The 19,250-nt window shown below is 39.1% G+C and overlaps 2 protein-coding genes across 3 annotated transcripts in view; one reads left to right on the forward strand and one right to left on the reverse strand.

Annotated features, from left to right (window-relative positions):
• NUP205 (nucleoporin 205) overlaps positions 1–3,235 on the reverse strand; it is a 55,807-nt gene extending 52,572 nt beyond the window's left edge. Inside the window, exons 1-2 of one of the 2 annotated variants that reach the window (XR_015796441.1) lie at positions 2,965–3,235; positions 174–316 (exon numbers count right to left, since the gene is read on the reverse strand). Coding sequence is in view for 1 of the 2 variants with exons in the window: in XM_088141924.1 (XP_087998050.1) it covers positions 174–316; positions 2,965–2,992 (171 nt within the window). In the remaining variant the exon portion in view is untranslated. The remainder of the gene's footprint in view (positions 1–173; positions 317–2,964) is intronic. The other variant, XM_088141924.1, reaches the window with a different exon arrangement.
• A 2,139-nt stretch (positions 3,236–5,374) lies between these two features.
• Positions 5,375–14,096, forward strand: POLR3H (RNA polymerase III subunit H). Its single transcript, XM_007444230.4, has 7 exons — positions 5,375–5,575; positions 7,433–7,566; positions 8,345–8,441; positions 9,229–9,315; positions 10,223–10,286; positions 11,245–11,452; positions 13,870–14,096. Exons 2-7 carry the CDS (start codon positions 7,456–7,458, stop codon positions 13,921–13,923), a joined length of 621 nt encoding a protein of 206 aa, XP_007444292.1. The 5' UTR covers positions 5,375–5,575; positions 7,433–7,455; the 3' UTR covers positions 13,924–14,096.
• The last annotated feature ends 5,154 nt before the right edge of the window (positions 14,097–19,250 follow it).

Below are 19,250 nucleotides of genomic sequence, written 5' to 3' on the forward strand. Positions count from 1 at the left end.
TTCTGACATCATTATATACAATTTTAAGTTGTATATAATGTACAATTGCATACAACTTAAATTGTATAATTGAATATGCAATTCAAGTAAAATACAAAGCAGACTAAAGAGGAAGAATAACACCATCCCAACTCTTTTCTACACACCTCCCAACAAAATAAAAGTTTGTTTACCGGATTTCTGAAGAGTGATATAAAGTCAGGTTTATGTTTCTTTAAAATCTGGTCAAGAAGATGTATTGCTTCAGGTTGCCTTTTCCATATAGCATTAACCACTGCCTGCCAAATGTCTTTGTATGGCCCCCACAAACTGGCAGCTGGAAATAATACATATAATGTGTTAGCAACCAGATAAAATTATAATAAAAACATTGCTATATTATACAACATTTACAGAAACACATTTAAATCACATTATATGTGATGGCAGTAACAAGAGATCTGCTGCCTCACAGATAACAACAGCTTTATAGTAATAACTATGAGTGATAACAGTTGTTCTAGTCATAGTAGTCCTCACTTAACAACCACCTTGTTTAGCAACCACCTGAAGTTACAACAGCACTGAAAAAGTAACTTTACGATTGGTTCTTGCACTTACGACCGTCACAATGTCCCTGTCGACATGTGATTGAGATTCAGGTGCTTTACAAGCAGTGGGCATTTACGACCGTCACAGCATCCTGCGGTCACATGATTGCCATCTGCACACTTCACAGCTGGCTTCCGACAAGCAGAGTCAATAGAGAAGCTGGCAGTAAAATCACAAATTGCAGTCACTTGATGTCTTGCTTAACAACTGCATTGCTTAGCAACGGAGTTCCCAGTCTCAGTTGTGGCTATTAAGTGACGACTACCTGTACATTATTGTCTTGGCTTTTTCTACCATTGTTAAGCACAACAGAATAGTCCATTCCTCACAAACCAGTAAGTGGAGCACTAAAGGAAGGTATATTCACATGAAATGTGGGTGGTTTGAAGTTACAACAGCACTGAATTACGTACAACCAGTCCTCAAAGTTCTGGCTGTCGCAGCTTCCACACAGTCACATGATCCTGATACAGGTGACCTTCACTGCTGGCTTCCAACAAGCAAAGTCAATGGGGAAGCCAGCAGGAGGTCGCAAATGGAAACCATGTAAACTCACACTTAACAGCATGGGATTCACTTAATGACAGCAACCAGTCCCAATTACCATTATTAAGTGAGGACCACCTGTATACAGATTCCATTGTGTCAATGATCGCTCATATCCACCACAAAATAATTCGTCTCCATCTTCCATACCAGAACTAGAAGGATAAAATTTCAGAAGTGTCTGAGAATTGTCTAGCTGATAACTTAAATTTCAGATTACTTCCCATGTTAAGTTTCCTAACAAAGAAACAACATGGGATACAGAATTTTAAGTAGCATAGAACTCATAAATTACTATCAACAATGAAGATTCCAGGCATTTTGCTATTTCACAACATCTCTACAACTTGGACTGGACCCCAGGCATTTCAAAAACATCTACAACTTGCCTTGGATCCCAGGCATTTCATAAACATCTCTACAACTTGGATTAGGAAATGAAAAGATAAAAAAGCCATAGTCCCCAATTGTCATTCTAACTGGTAACAAGATATACCTAACAAACTAGTAACACTAACATAAACAACATCAAAGGCCAAGTTCTATCACCTCTTAGTCCTATTCTTCCTTCGCCTTGTTGTTTCCTGTTTACATGCCTTCTCTATGCAGAAAGCAATGATCAAAGTGACATATAGAACATTATTCTACACTTGCCTCATAGAGTTTTCTGGGCACATCTGTGCACTGGGACCAGAAAAAAGCAGGAGCCAAGCAGAGTTCTCAATACCACCCTAATGCTGCAGTGAAATCAATATGGTAGCACCTTCCCAATATTATGATTATTTGTCATAATGCCCTTGGTAATAGGCTGCTTTCTCTCTTCTGCCTCAGAGGAACTTCTGGGAGCTTGAGGACACTTGGCTACTCACTGCCACAGTCTAAAAGTGAATGAGGGCAAGACCAGACACAAAGGATGGAGTTAAGGTGTGAAATGATGGCTTAAATCCCTACAGAGTTCAAGGCACCCATTTTGGCCCTTACCCACTTCTACCACCCCAAAATTGCACACACAAAGAAGGATGAAAATGTTGTTTCCACTCATACAAAAATGCCTTCCCATAGCTCTCTGATGTCCAGGACAGGATGTACGCAGCTGGAACAAGCCACTGTAGCAAGGAAAACATAGGCTAGACTGGGAATCATGCCAACAGACCATCAACATCTGGCAGTAGTGAATGGCTGATAAGGGTGTATAACCCCAGTGTTCCACTGACAATCAAAATACCTAAGGACAATAGTTCAGATTTTCTGTGGTCCTTCAAAGAATGTTTAAGAATTCGAATTCCCATCACAGAAGAATCCATGGGGGGAGGGGAGGGGAAACCTCTAAATTTGTTTTCCGCGGCCATTACAGGTTTTACTCTCACTGTTTAATGTATTGTTAGCCGCCCAGAGTTGCATTTGCCAGACGGGGGGCCACGTAAGTCGATAAACTAATATAATATAAACTAATTCCGGTTTCAGAAATCGAAGACTTGTACATTACATCAGAGAAGCTTCTGCTAGACTCAAGGGATTGTTTTCTTCGGTGTTGTTTTAGACCAAGAGTAAAGCAAGTAAAGCAGCAATCCCATAACCCTTCCTGGAAGTAAATGTTCCTATCGCTTCTGAGCTGTTACGTAAAGAATTGCGCGAAATAAAAAGAAAGGGAAACAAACTCATTCATATCAAAGACGGTAGCCTTAAAACGACTCATGGCTTTCAATTCCGCAATAAATAAGGGAGCAACCGGGCGGCGCTCCCTCGCCTCTAAGGGAAAAGAGGCACGAAACGGGGCCACCGCTTTTTCTCCTCTTGCCCTCCAACTCGCACCCGAGCCTCCCCTACCTGAAATTACCGCCAACGGCGCCGACATCTTGGACGTTTAATCACGCGAGCCAAGCGCTTTTGCTGCCCAAAGGCCCGGAACTCGAAGCAGGCAACCTTCGAGATGCCGGATAGCACTATTAATCTTCCGACACGTTTCTAGGATTCTTAACATCAAGAAAAATTCCACCTCCTGCTTGCTTCCATAGGACGGTTAGTAGATTGTCCTTGTAGCTCATTAAATCAAAACCGACGACAATTTTCTTTAGCAGTACAGGAAAAGCTGTGTTGCCCTAACAATTGAGAAAATCAGGACCTAGAAGTAATGAATGCCGGGAATTGTAGTTCAGCCCAACCTGATAGACGCGCGGGAAATTGAATGAGTATTGCAATACGATAGAGCAAGTCTCATTCGTTAGGTGCAGCGATCACACGGATTTCTCCGCAAATATATAATTTTGTTCTAACGTAAGGATAAGAGAACCGATTATACAAAAGTATATTTGGTACACCACAAATGAACAACAGGTGTATTTATTAGCAAATTACGATCTATCTTTCCTTTAGAAAGTCAAGGTAGCATGTAAGGTCTCCCCCCACCCCACATTCTATTGTCACAATACCTCAGTGAAGTAGATTAGATAGTGGCCAGTCCAAAGTCACCAATTAATTTCATACTCAGTTTCAACCTGTATCTTCCAATCATGGATTAGATCCAAGTCTGTATCTTGGATAAGAAGATACTTGAAGGTCTCAAATGAATTTGTACAAACTCATACAAGAATTACAATTAACATAGGACAACATGTTCCACGGAATTGAACAGGAAAGATGAGTGTACTGGAGGAGCTAAGCAGTACAATTCTATACATACAAACATATTCAAAATGGACAAAATAATAACTCCCTGCCCCCGAAACTACAGCATGGATTTCTATTAAATTAGCACAAGGTAACTTTAAAAGATTTAAATTAGCACAGATTTAAAAAAGAACCATTAAACTTAATACAATACAAAATTTGCAGAGGAGGAAGAGTGTGACATACACAGTATATCTCTACTCAGCCTGCTGCTTATGTGCTTCTGCTAATATGCAGTTTATAGGTTCTGTTCTTTTTGAATCTTTATTCTTAAACAAATTTGCTGGATGCCCCTTCTAATAAAGGACTGCCTGCAGTAAAGTAGTGTCCCTAATCTATCAGAGGTGGCCATATCAATCTATATTTGTCCCTAAATTCCACTAAAACTCTCATTTAACTGAGCAATAGGTTCATCCACTGTAATATTACAGAACCAAAATTTGTCTCCTTCATATGCTGTCTCATTAATAGAAAACTTGTGCCTTTTTTTCACATGTTGCTCTGAAAATTTCTCCTGAATAAGTCTTCAAACATCTTGGCAATGCTTTCAGCAGGTTTTCTTGCTTCTAGAAAATCTTGATCTTTACATTTTCATATATTCCATGGTGATTTCTCTCTTTTGAGTAGTAATGATATGAATATTTATTTAAGGTACCTCATTGCTTGCTTGCCTCTGATGCCCTTACATCCCTCTTTGTGGCCCTAGACTAATAATGATGTGATGCCATCTAAGTACTGTATTTAGATTTTAAAAATGAGCAAAGAGTGTACATTTGTGCAGCTCACTGCTTAGCAAAATAAGTAGGCTAGCACCCTGTTTTTATTTAATGAAATTATGTCAGAGGGGAGGGTCATGCATGGGGCCTGATTTGCCCACTCCTAAATCCACCACTGAATCCATTCAAAGTATACATGCATAGAATTGCATTGATGGGTGCTCATCAACCTTATTATTGAAACATCTTGTCACCGTTCCCGTGAGATTAGTCTATTTTTTTTTCCGACAATGTTTTGGAAAAGGCGGGGATTTTATACACCATTGTTTCCCTCTATTTAATATACCAGAATATATGGGCGGAGAGTAAAGAGAGCCAGTCTGGTGTAGCGTTTAACGCACCACACTGGAAACCAGGAGACTGCGAGTCCCAGTTCACGCCTTAGGCATGAAAGCCGCTGAGTGACTCTCTCTCAGCCCATGACGTCAGGCTCGGGCGACAAGCTGGTTGGTCAATCGCAGCCAACGGATCAACGTCCGGTTGATCCGAGAAAAAAAAAAAGCAGACCCTGCACCTGCGGGAAAAACGCTGGGAAGAAAAACAAAATATGGATGTACACTAAATGGAACTTAAATCTGCATGTATTTCAAACAAAAACACGCTGATATCTATGCAATTGGTGTCTTATTAGAGACAGAAAATCTAATTACCGCTTCAAGAATGTAAGGCTTCTAACTATAGGTTCCACCAAACTACCAGTCCTGTGGGGGGCAGCCTCTCCCGCTCCGTCGCTTTGCTTCCTATCTTTTCCTTCCGTTGCACCAACTCGCTGGTGGCTTGTGCGCATTCGCCTGGGGAACAGCTTCCGAGGCATGCTGGTAGCCCCGCCTTGACAGAAGATGCTGGCGGGCAACGGAGTCCCCAAAGTCTGGAGATTGCCCGTCTCTCACGTAAAGGTCGTTGGCGGAGCTACCCAGCTTTACTCCCGTTGTGGTCGAAGAGAACGAGCGACCGAGAGGAAACTGCTGCCCCAGCGGTCGGATACGACGCGGTGGGTAAGTGGGAGAGGGGCCGGGGAGCCGGAGCCGCAGACTTGAGCTCTCTTCTCTTCTTTGCCTGCCTGAGCTCCTTGTTCTTCTGGGGAACCTGTGGGGTAGATTAAGCTAAAAGGTGGTCTCTTCGCAACCTCATCCACGTTATTACGTGTTACATACGAGCAGGAACTTGAACTTAGGTTTCCCTAGCCCAGCGCTCTAAACATGCTGATTCTTGAATTCAGGACATTGCCATGATCTAGAATAGTGTTTGTCAGTCTCAGGAACTTTAAGATGCGTGGACTTCAACTCCCAGAATCCCCCAGCCAGCAAGTTATTCTTCTGGGAATATTATTAATATTATTATTTTAATAATTGTAATAATTTTATTATTAATATAATATAATGTTCTATTATTCTGGAAGTTGAAGTCCACCCATCTTAAAATTGCTGAGATTGAGAAACAATCTCTATCTAGAATCACTGATCTAGAATAATACAAGATTATTTAAATTTGGTCCTTTGGAAGGAAAATGCATCCCTGGATCATATCATGATGTCTTGATGGGCATTGTAAGATATACAATGTTATATAATATAGCTTAATATAATACATTAAAAGAGAAATATAATGACACTAGATTGCATCCTATAGTGCTAACTGAAAGGATGGTCATGCAAGCAAATTGTCAGCCTCCACCCATATTCAGTTCCCAATGCCATTTGAAAGTCTTCTGGAGAGTTCAGATTAGGTATTTCAAGAAATTTTGAGAATTACAGTTCAGGAAATGGCTTCCATTCATTGGATGCAATGCTTATCCTCAGATATAAAAAAACAGAATTGTAATAGATTGGGGCAGCCTGTATATTTCATAAATAAATAAAATATTTTCCCTTCCCTTCCCTTCCTTTTTTTTTTTTTTTTTTAATAAAAGGAGACTGCAACTGTGAAGTCATTGTTTCCCATTTTGCATAAAACCAGAATGAAGTTACTGGTTTTGGTTCTGCCGTTTGACAGCCTACCAATCTTTAGAAAATACTTCTTTAAAAACTTATAATGTGCCCCAGTACTTTAAAGGAAATGCTTTGTTTGTCAGTTTAACTAGTCTTTTTATTGATTTTTATAATGCTTCCCATATAGTTTTTAATTGAATGAATGTTAATTTGTTTTACTGTTATAAATGCTTTTTGATTTTTTAAATTTGGTGTAAATAGGTTGACAGTAAAATTAAAATTATCCCAACATGTATATTTTGCTGTATTGCAAATAATAGGTATTTCCCAAATAAATTTGAGGCAATTTTTTTAATCTTAGAAATCTAATTTTATTCACTTTGGAACTAAATCTAGGCTACTTTCATAGTTATATTGTTCTGTTTTATACTTTCTTCTGAATTTTCACAAAGAATTGTAATGTGTATTAGAAGCTTTGTCAGTTATTAAAAATTATTTGCCTGCAATCTTAATATCCCAGTACTTATTTCTAGAGGGGGGTTGGGTTTTATATATGTTTTAGTAGAGGTACAAATGTAAGTGTTCCTCATTCTTGAGACAATTTCTTCCAAGTGAGAGGTGCTCTGCTGTGATGTGGTTCCCTATTTTGATACAGCAAGCAGAAATCAAGTGGTGGCAGTTCTCATGATGAAACCGCAACCAGACTTCTGGAAATGCACCATTTCCTTGACTATATTGGTCTAGTATTGTTTTAAGAAAATGCCACTGTGACCAGTGTGAAGAAAAATATAAACATTCAAATCCACTGTGGCAACAAGGGATAAAAGTGCCACCAAACCTCAAGCTATTAGGGCTGTAGTTGAGGTGATAAGCTGTCTCACTATTGCCCTCAAGGTCTTAGGGCTTTTTCTTTTTTTAATCTAGGTACAGTGCTTTTGCTGGCTACCATGTTTGTGTTAGTAGAGATGACAGATACAGTACGAATTCCTCCATGGCAGTTTGAAAGGAAGCTTAATGAGGCAATCACTGAAGAGTTAAATAAGAAGTTAGCCAATAAGGTAATTATGAAAAGCTCAATCTTTTGCCTGACTTTCTGGAATGAGAATTTATTCTAAATGCCTCATCAAACCATTAATGCATACTGTATTTCTATCTCAGGATAATATTTCATGTATTTGATGAAATGGATACAGTATATGGCAACTTATGCCACGATAGAATTGTGAATCTTGAAGAAACTAGGAAACTCAGCTGTTAATTACTAGAATAGGGATGAGCAAGCTTGCCGTGTTCTTATTTTAAGTTACAGTTCCCATAAGCTCCAGGCAACAGTGATCAGGGATAACGGTAACTGTGGTTGAACACTGGAAGATACTAAGTGTGTTCCTCAATTAGAAAAACATTCAAAAATGGCCACCAAATTTTCATCAGTTTATTTGGTACATTTCTTTTAATACATAGTAATACTATGTAAACGATTTGCAGTTCAGTGCAAAAAGGAATGAGGGGAAATTGGGCTGGTTGCTCATGTTTCTTACCTCTTTTTGCCCATTTGTAGCTCAGGCTATCTATTCATCCTTGGTGCCAGGGATCGCATGTCATGGCTTTTGTGTCTTTAATTCTTGTACACTGCCCAGAATCACCTGGCTGAGATGGGTGGTGACGTACATCATATAAATAAATAATCACTTTATTAGTTAGATTCAGTGCTGTGGCTTTTCTTTTGAACATATTCTGATATGCTAATTCAAGAAAGTTTATCACTTCTCTTTCTAATCATTAAAATTTATTGTTCTCTGGACCTCTCCTATTTCTTGCTCATTCTACTATATTCAGGTTGTATATAACGTTGGCCTCTGTATCTGTCTATATGACATTACAAAGCTGGAGGATTCCTACATATTCCCAGGAGATGGTGCATCACACACAAAAGGTTTGACAACTATTTTTCTAAGTTTGACCTCTTTGTGGAGAAGCTGAGAGCCACAGGGCTCAGCGTTTAATTAAAAATATTTAATTTCATTTCATTCTTGGTACCATTTTCCCTTAATATAAAGTAAAGGAAATATTTATGACATATTCCATGTTTTCTTGTTCCAGTCTAGAGAAATAGGGATTTGTCATGCTGTGCTATATCCTAGTGCTATTTTCATTAATTTAGCATGACAGTGAATTAGCATTTGATTAAGTATGTCATATAGTAATATTAAGGAATTATTCCTTTCTAAGGCAGATATTGATGTTTGAGAAATCATAAACAAATTGGCACATAGATGTTGTTCAGCTTGCCAATGAAGCTAATTTTACTATTCTAATTTAACACAAAGATGCACTTCCTTTAAAAAAGGCATTTAGCAGGTTAGTTCTCAATTTACAAGGGAAACATCTGCATCATCAGGTCTGTCTGACAGTTCTATCTTGCAGTGCCGGTTACTTTATTCATAATACAGTAAGACAGGTATTGATTCATTTATTAAATCTATGTTTTTAATTTATTTCTTTTAAAAGGAAAAGAGAGAGAAAAGAAAGGTAACAGAAATTACAAAATACATATGTGACATGGAAAAGTTGCAGAGTAGTGTGACATAAAATTAGAGGAAAATGAAAACTTATGTTATTAAAATCAGTGTTTAAATTAGCTAAGATATCTACGTAGTAAAAATAAATGAATAGGTGGGAAGCTTGGGTGTTTAGATTTATGATGTTTGCTGCTTTTTTAGTGCATTTTAGATATGTTGTATTTCATCCATTTTTGGACGAAATTCTGGTTGGAGAGATAAAAGGCTGCAGTCTTGAAGGTGTTCATGGTAAGTTATTTTTTTAATTATTTAATAAGATGATAGACACTACAAAAATGGTTTTTCTAAAGGTGTGCCTTCATCTACCAGAAAGTAATAAAAATTGTGGAAAGGATTATGCTGTGGTGTGTACTACAGTATTAAGATAATCAAGATTTGATGAACATAAATTTCTTGTTTCAAAACAAATCTGGAAGAACTGTGTTAAAATCTTTGCTAAAGAACCACACTAAGCCTGGAATTACTGGTTCATCATAGGTATGGAATTTAGTTACTGTGCTAGGTGAATTTGAGTATACATGTTTCTGGAAAAATAATTTTCTAGCTGATTCCTGTCTAATTGAAGAATTTCTTCTCTGTTGTCTCAGCATTTTTATTTCTAACTGCCAATTAAAATCAGTCTAAAGATGTTGTCATTAGATAATTTTATAGAAATCTGAGGGATAGCAGAAGCAGACAGCCATTTGTGGGATCAGACAGCAGTTATCCTCATATTTGCTTTATTATTTGATAGTGTTTTTATTGGTTTTTGTGTAAAAATATTATAAGGATCTATCTGTTGCATCTTGTCCTTTGAGAAGTGGTAAGCACCTGTAGAGTCTACAGATATGTGTAACCTTAAGTACATTGTGTTGAGAAGATTACATGTAAAATATACAATTAGTGGTATATTTATCGATACATACAGTTTTTACTTTGTAATTGCAAGTTTAAAAATTAGAGCTGAGCAGCTTTAACTGAATATTGAAGTATTACTCTTAAATTTGTCCAGTATTGGAGTTTGAATGCTCCAATACTATTTTTAGAGGAGTACTGTCATTTTTTTCTCACATATATTATTGGGCAATCTAAGGCTTAAGTTGGTGCTGTTATGTTGTATTTAAGTGGCTACTATGTTAATCTGAACTTTCCACAGTTTCTCTTGGGTTCTTTGATGACATCCTCATTCCTCCAGAATCCCTACAACAGCCTGCCAAGTTGTATCCTCTGAGCAGCTCTATAATGCAGCACATTCAATAATAGTAATAATAATCCTACAACGATACCATCAAACAACAGCATCTGTCTTTCCCAGGTCCTTGGGAAGCACTCGATAGGTGCATGAAAATGCCAAATCCAGTCTAAACTTCTGGCTGACTGTGCAACCAAAATAAGAACAATAATGATGATGATGATGATGACAAATCTTTTCAGATCAGGCTTATATCTGTTTAAGGTTTTAAAAGCCTGTTTAGTACGTCAGAAAATGTTCTACTTCAAGCCTTATTCTTAAAAACAGGGAATCTGCATAACATTTTGCAGCTTAGGAAAATATGTAGAATATGTGGACAAAGATTAGTTCAAACTATGGTGGGAAGAAAAGTACATGGTGACTATTCAGGTGAGAGTTGAAGAATAGTAGGAATTGTGAAATTGAAGCAAATCTTTTAATTTGATATTAATATACTTTGATGATGCTTTATTTTGTCACTCAAATTCATTTCTAAGTCCCATGGCTAGCTTCTCATTGAGTTACATTTTCTTCTACAATGTAACATGAACCATTTGTATGCAAAACCAGCAATAATTATCCTGGTAAGAAAATGCAGAAGAGATTAATTTAGGGAAACAGTAGGAAATATTTTTTTTTCATATTATGTCTTAGTATCTTAGTATCCTAAAACTTACAATTAGACCATTTAGGCCATTGATACTAATCTTTTATTAAATCTGGAATCCACATGAAAACATGATTACCTAACCCTGTTTGAATATATCCAGTGAATGTGAGTCTACCACCTCCCATGGTCATTGGTCCCACTAAAACTTCCTAACATTCAACCAGAATCTGTCATTCTGTAACTTTAAGACGTTACTCCATGCCCTGCCCTACAGGATGTTAGGGAACAGTTCTTTGCCTTTTTGTCACATTGCTGCCTTAACCTTTCATGTGCCCAGCGATGAAACGGAACAGGTATGGGTTTGGGAATATGAGACTGAAGAAGGAGCTCATGACCTGTACATGGATATGGGAGAAGAAATACGTTTCCGTGTGGTGGATGAAACTTTCATTGATACATCCCCAACAGGCCCAAGCTCTGCAGAGCCTTCCACTTCTAGTGGCACTGATGAGGCACAGAAGAAAGAAGCACCCTACACCATTGTGGTATGTACTCTTCTTTGGAGCCCTTTAAAATGAAGAGCTTTACCAATACCTGAAAGTATATAGGGAAGTAAAGGGGAAAGACTCCCTCAAGTCAAGCTTAATGCCTGGTGACTACAGGGATCCATCCTTGCAATTTTCCTGGTAGCAGTACAGAATGCCTTCCTCTGGAATATGAATGCATACGCTCACACGCACACATCCTAGTGTTGCCTACAACCTTGAGATTTCCTGGTGAATTCCCATCTTAGTACTAACTAGCTCCAATTCTGCTTAATTAGTCATTTAGGGGAATGGAAGAATGTCAGTTTAAAAAATCTGGTTCCTTTTACAAGAAGGATGTGCAAAATGTTTCATTTTGAACTGTCTAGAACATGAAACTTTTCCAGAACAACCTATTTTCAGTGTGAATCTACTATTCCTATTCTGCAATCAAAACTGCAATTCTGCGCTTGAGGGAAAGATGTTTTATGTTCAAAATTGCTAAAAGCAAAACATTTTGCACCCATGTATTTTATACTTACTTCTTAGAACGGAGGGCAAGAAACTAGAATGTGAAGGTGCAGCTTAGATATGACATGCATCTTGAGCTGAACAATTAGAGTGGGGCAAAAAAGTATTTAGTCAGCCACCAATTGTGCAAGTTCTCCCACTTAAAAAGATGAGAGAGGCCTGTAATTTTCATCATAGGTATACCTCAACTATGAGAGACAAAATGGGGAAAAAATCCAGAAAATCACATTGTCTGATTTTTAAAGAATTTATTTGCAAATCATGGTGGAAAATAAGTATTTGGTCAATATCAAAAGTTCATCTCAATACTTTGTTATATATCCTTTGTTGGCAATGACAGAGGTCAAACGTTTTCTGTAAGTCTTCACAAGGTTTTCACACACTGTTGCTGGTATTTTGGCCCATTCCTCCATGCAGATCTCCTCTAGAGCAGTGATGTTTCGGGGCTGTCGCTGGGCAACACGGGCTTTCAACTCCCTCCAAAGGTTTTCCATGGGGTTGAGATCTGGAGACTGGCTAGGCCACTCCAGGACCTTGAAATGCTTCTTACAAAGCCACTCCTTCGTTGCCCGGGCGGTGTGTTTGGGATCATTGTCATGCTGAAAGACCCAGCCACGTTTCATCTTCAATGCCCTTTCTGATGGAAGGAGGTGTTCACTCAAAATCTCACGATACATGGCCCCATTCATTCTTTCCTTTACACGGATCAGTCGTCCTGGTCCCTTTGCAGAAAAACAGCCCCAAAGCATGATGTTTCCACCCCCATGCTTCACAGTAGGTATGGTGTTCTTTGGATGCAACTCAGCATTCTCTCTCCTCCAAACACGACGAGTTTGGACCAAAACGTTCTACTTTGGTTTCATCTGACCATATGACATTCTCCCAATCCTCTTCTGGATCATCCAAATGCTCTCTAGCAAACTTCAGACGGGCCCGGACATGTACTGGCTTAAGCAGGGGGACACGTCTGGCACTGCAGGATTTGAGTCCCTGGCCGCGTAGTGTGTTACTGATGGTAGCCTTTGTTACTTTGGTCCCAGCTCTCTGCAGGTCATTCACTAGGTCCCCCCGTGGTTCTTGGATTTTTGCTCACCGTTCTTGTGATCATTTTGACCCCACGGGGTAAGATCTTGCGTGGAGCCCCAGATCAAGGGAGATTATCAGTGGTCTTGTATGTCTTCCATTTTCTAATTATTGCTCCCACAGTTGATTTCTTCACACCAAGCTGCTTGCCTATTGCAGATTCAGTCTTCCCAGCCTGGTGCAGGTCTACAATTTTGTTTCTGGTGTCCTTCAACAGCTCTTTGGTCTTGGCCATAGTGGAGTTTGGAGTGTGACTGTTTGAGGTTGTGAAAGGTGTCTTTTATACTGATAACAAGGTCAAACAGGTGCCATTACTACAGGTAACGAGTGGAGGACAGAGGAGCCTCTTAAAGAAGTAGTTACAGGTCTGTGAGAGCCAGACATCTTGCTTGTTTGTAGATGACCAAATACTTATTTTCCACCATGATTTGCAAATAAATTCTTTAAAAATCAGACAATGTGATTTTCTGGATTTTTTCCCCCATTTTGTCTCTCATAGTTGAGGTATACCTATGATGAAAATTACAGGCCTCTCTCATCTTTTTAAGTGGGAGAACTTGCACAATTGGTGGCTGACTAAATACTTTTTTGCCCCACTGTATTTTCTGTCAACTGTGCCAACAGTTTGCATTCACCGAGTGTAAAGTTAGGCACAGATTTTGATTTATGACTGTATAGAGTCTGTATAGTCTAGGACCTAAGTATTAGTAGATATTCATGTTACTCTTTCAACAGATGTAAAGGGATAGGGCTGGAGAGTGTCAACTTCAAAATATAGAAAAAGAATATTAATTCAAATGTTAATTCTTACAATTTTCATTAAGGGATCTATCAGTGAACCCGGCTTGGGTCTCCTATCCTGGTGGACCAACAGCTAACCGAAGGAAAAGATTTGGCAAGATGGACAGTTACACTGAAAAAGCCAGGAGATGCCTTAATCAACAGTTGCAGAACAGTAGCTGTTTTTCCCCATTTCTGCTTTACATTAGATCAATTCAACCTGATTGAAATGTAGTAAATAAATGGGTGCATCTAGTGGAATATCATCAAAGCAGAATAACTGAGTACGATGACTCTAGAATATGACAACTCTGATAATCTTGGTGCTTTTATTCACCAGAACAGGATATAAGCACCTAAGAAGGGTCTGTTAGCCTGAAAAAAAACAAAGATCCTCTAAATTAAAAAATGCAAAGAAAATATTCTGAAGGATTGCATCTGCCTAGAAATGATCTCATGCTGCTACAGTTCATAATGAGATTAAATGATGAAAAGGACTGATACTGAAAAACCACTGTTTTAATTTTCCCCAAAGGATGGAGCTACTTGTTTTTAATGCAAGCAGCTTATAGTAAGAATGTGGTATAGCTAGGGCAGCAATAAAATTGCCTGTACTTGGTGTCATCAGGAAATTGTCATTTAGGAAGACCTCAAGCACTGGGCAAAATAAATAAACTGCTTTTCTGCCAGAATTACAGTTAAAATAGAAGAGAATATACATAGCTTAGGGTTGAACTGTGAAGTCCTTGGGGCACTCTGAGCTTGGTTGTTTGCTTGCAGATGTTTCATTACCCAACTAGATAACATCATCATCAGATGTCACCTAGTCAGGTAATGAAGCATCCAAGCCCACAGAATTCCAGGACTCCACAGAATTACGGTTAGAAAGTCTGCTTTGTTCAGACAGTAAAGAAAACTTATTATTCTTCCTGTCTTAGAAAATATACAGCCATTACTGCTTTTTAGCATAAATACTGTAGAAAGACAGATGGCCTCTGGGGATGTTCCACTGAGAAGACAAAATGTTACACACACACACACCTGTTGCTATAGCACTTATTCAACAAAAGAACTATTTTATATGGCAGATGCTCCCATTTGAGAAGAAGTATCTCTTCTTCATTAAGTATGAGAACAAGCCTAGACCATTTCTTACTGCACTGTGATATAAATAAAGAATAATTAATAACAATGAAACAGTTGTAATACATGATCAAAAGCATCCCTATAGATCAAAAGGTTCTAATAACCAAAGTGATGCTAGGGCTGCTGTACCATCTTACAGTGGAATATACCTCTCACACATGGTAATACGTTTGAAGACACCTTGTTCTTGCTGACAGTATTTTCTGACAAGATCCCAAATTGGGTTTGGCCATCTCTGAAAGTGTTCATGATGTTGCAATTCTAAGTTTGTGCAGAACATTTCTACTCTTGGCGTTAGCTCTCTGCTGTGATTACTGCGGAGATGCAATTTTTGCTTTCTAATAATGTATAATAACTGGAAGAGTAAGTTGGTAGAGAAATGAGTAAGTTTAATATATAGTAGGTGACTATACCACCAGTTTTTTTCCCTACTTTTCAGAGAAAGGATTTTGGACTAAAAGCAAGAATCTCTATTAAATTTGCTATATTTATTTTTCTTTTGCTTGTTTCCTTTGATATTATTTAAATTATTTACAAATTTTCATATTACAAATCAAAAAATTTGATTGTTTTAATACAAAATATAAAGTGATGGATTCCTCAGAGATAACAGTAATTCTTTTTTTTTTTTCTTTTTGAGAACTTCTGTGTTGTGCTTGCTATTCTATGCTGAATCTATGGGAGTCTGATCCTTCAGTTCTCTTAGGACTGGGTTCTGTTCAGTTACTTCCAAATATACCCCAAATCTGCTCTTCCACTGGCAGATTTTCTTTTCATTGGCAGATTATTGTTGTTGTTTAGTCGTTAAGTCGTGTCCGACTCTTCGTGACCCCATGAACCATATTGCGCCAGGCCTTCCTGTCCTTCACTGCCTCCCTGAGTTTGCTCAGTTTCATGCTCATTGCTTCAGTGATGCTATCTAACCATCTCATCCTCTGCCGTCCTCTTCTCCTTTTGCCTTCAATCTTTCCCAGCATCAGGGTCTTCTCCAAAGAGATCTCTCTTCGCATTAGGTGGCCAAAATATCTGAGCTTGAGCTTCATTATCGATCCTTCCAATGAGCAATCAGGGTTGATTTCCTTTAAGATTGACTGGTTTGACCTCCTAGCAGTCCAGGGAACTCTTAAGAGTCTTCTCCAGCACCACAGTTCAAAGGCATCAATTCTTCGGCGCTCGGCCTTTTTATGGTCCAGCTCTCACAGCCATACATTACTACTGGAAAAACCATAGCTTTGACTATGCGGATCTTTGTCGGCAAGGTGACGTCTCTGCTTTTTAATATGCTATCTAGGCTTGCCATAGCTTTCCTCCCAAGGAGCAAGCGTCTTTTAATTTCATGGCTGCAGTCTCCGTCTGCGGTGATCTTGGAGCCCAAATAAATGAAGTCTGTTACTGCTTCCATTTCTACCCCTTCTATTTGCCAGGAATTGATGGGTCCAGATGCCATGATCTTAGTTTTTTTAATGTTGAGTTTCAAGCCAGCTTTTGCACTCTCCTCTTTCACCCTCATCAAGAGGCTCTTTAGTTCTTCTTCACTTTCTGCCATTAGGGTGGTATCGTCCGCATATCTGAGGTTGTTGATGATTCTCCCTGCAATCTTAATTCCGGCTTGTGATTCTTCCAGCCTGGCATTTCTCATGATGTACTCTGCATATAGGTTAAATAAGCAGGGTGACAGTATACAGCCTTGTCGTACACCTTTCCCTATTTTGAACCAATCGGTTGTTCCATGACCGGTTCTAACTGTTGCTTCTTGGCCTGCATACAGATTTCTCAGGAGACAGGTAAGGTGGTCTGGTATTCCCATCTCTTTAAGAATTTGCCACAGTTTGTTGTGATCCACACAATCAAAGGCTTTTGCATAGTCAATGAAGTAGAAGTAGATATTTTTCTGGAACTCTCGTGCTTTCTCCATGATCCAGCGAATGTTGGCGATTTGATCTCTAGTTCCTCTGCCTCTTCGAAACCCAGCTTGTACATCCGGTAGTTCTCGGTTCATATATTGCTGAAGCCTAGCTTGTAGGATTTTGAGCATAACCTTGCTAGCATGTGAAATGAGTGCAATTGTGCGATAGTTTGAGCATTCTTTGGCGTTGCCCTTCTTTGGAATTGGAACGTAAACTGACCTTTTCCAATCCCGTGGCCACTGTTGCGTTTTCCAAACTTGCTGGCATATTGAGTGCAGCACTTTAACACCATCATCTTTTAGTATTTTAAATAACTCAGCTGGAATCCTGTCATCTCCACTAGTTTTGTTGTTAGCAATGCTTCCTAAGGCCCACTTGACTTCACTCTCTAGGATGTCTGGCTCAAGGTCAGTGATCACACCAGCGTGGACATCAGGGACATTAAGATCTTTCTTGTATAGTTCTTCTGTGTATTCTTGCCACCTCTTCTTAATCTCTTCTGCTTCTGTTAGGTCCCTGCCTTTTTGTCCTTTATCATGCCCATCTTTGCACTAAACGTTCCTTTCATATCTCCAATTTTCTTGAAGAGATCTCTAGTCTTCCCCATTCTATTGTTTTCCTCAATTTCTTTGCATTGTTCATTTAAGAAGGCCTTCTTATCTCTCCTGGCTATTCTCTGGAAATCTGCATTCAGTTGCTTATATCTTTCCCTTTCACCCTTGCTTTTCGCATTCCTTCTTTCCACAGCTATTTGTAAAGCCTCATCAGACAGCCATTTTGCTTTCTTGCATTTCTTTTTCTTTGGGATGGTTTTAGTTGCTGCCTCCTGTACAATGTTACGGACCTCCGTCCATAGTTCTTCAGGCACTCTGTCTACCAAATCTAATCCTCTAAATCTATTCATCACCTTCACTGTGTACTCACAAGGAATATGATCTAAGTCATACCTGAGTGGTCTAGTGGTTTTCCCTACATTCTTCAATTTAAGCCTAAATTTTGCAGTAAGAAGCTCATGATCTGAGCCACAGTCAGCTCCTGGTCTTGTTTTTGCTGTCTGTATAGAGCTTCTCCATCTTTGGCTGCAAAGTATATAATCAATCTGGTTTCGGTATTGAACATCTGGTGATGTCCATGTGTAGAGTCGTCTCTTGTGTTGTTGGAAAAGAGTGTTTGCTATGACTAGCTTGTTCTCTTGACAGAACTCTATTAGCCTTTGCCCTGCTTCATTTTGTACTCCAAGGCCAAATTTGCCTGTTATTCCGATTACTCCTTGACTTCCTACTTTAGCATTCCAATCCCCTATGATGAAAAGGACATCTTTTTTTGGTGCTAGTTCTAGAAGGTGTTGTAGGTCTTCATAGAAGCGGTCAACTTCAGCTTCTTCAGCATCAGTGGTTGGGGCATAGACTTGGATGACTGTGATATTGAATGGTTTGCCTTGGATACGCACTGAGATCATTCTGTCGTTTTTGAGGTTGTACCCCATTACTGCCTTTCCCACTCTCTTATTCACTATGAGTGCAACTCCATTTCTTCTAAGGGTTTCTTGCCCACAGTAGTAGATATAATGGTCACCCGAATTAAATTCACCCATTCCCGTCCATTTCAGTTCGCTGATTCCCAAGATGTCGACGTTCAATCTTGTCATCTCATGTTTGACCACATCCAGCTTGCCTTGGTTCATAGATCTTACATTCCAGGTACCTATACAATATTGTTCTTTACAGCATCGGACCTTCTTTTCGCTTCCAGATACATCCACAGCTGAACATCCTTTCGGCTTTGGCCCAGCCGCTTCACTCTTTCTGGAGCTACTTGGAAATGCCCTCTGCTCTTCCCCAGTAGCATATTGGACACCTTCCGACCTGAGGGGCTCATCTTCCGGCATCATATCTTTTAGCCTTTTAACATTGTCCATGGGGTTTTCTTGGCAAGGATACTGGAGTGGGTTGCCATTTCCTTCTCCAGTGGACCACATTTTGTCAGAACTCTCTGTCATGACCTGTCCGTCTTGGGTGGCCCTGCATGGTATAGCTCATGGCTTCACTGAGTTACGCAAGCCCCTTCGCCACGACAAGGCAGTGATCCATGAAGGGGTCATTGGCAGATATACATTACTAAATACAGTCCTTGAGCCAAACCTGGTATAAATTAGTGAACACAATGTAATTCTGGGATATGTACATTTCTACAAGCTGATTCTACATAGCCACTTAGCAAAAGAGAAGTGTTAAATATGTTTTGAAGATGGCTTCTACTGATAAGAAGCTTGCCATCTATGTTCAGTTGTAATGTTACTTTTTGGTAGAGTGGCTTACAAAACAGACTAATAATTTTATAACTCAAAATGCAGATGTGCAAGATACACACAG

The sequence above is a fragment of the Python bivittatus genome, unplaced genomic scaffold (genome assembly GCF_059951505.1).
Source record: "Python bivittatus isolate LINGU-HERP-01145 unplaced genomic scaffold, Pbiv_v1 ctg000330_np1212, whole genome shotgun sequence".
Taxonomy (NCBI): Eukaryota; Metazoa; Chordata; class Lepidosauria; order Squamata; family Pythonidae; genus Python; species Python bivittatus.

Excerpts from the sequence above, each read along its gene's own strand:
- POLR3H (XM_007444230.4), top strand. The coding sequence starts at position 7,456 with ATGTTTGTGTTAGTAGAGATGACAGATACAGTACGAATTCCTCCATGG. Across the intron at positions 9,316-10,222 it reads CAGTCTTGAAGGTGTTCATG|TTTCTCTTGGGTTCTTTGAT; the intron begins GTAAGTTATTTT and ends AACTTTCCACAG. Across the intron at positions 10,287-11,244 it reads CTACAACAGCCTGCCAAGTT|CGATGAAACGGAACAGGTAT; the intron begins GTATCCTCTGAG and ends TCATGTGCCCAG.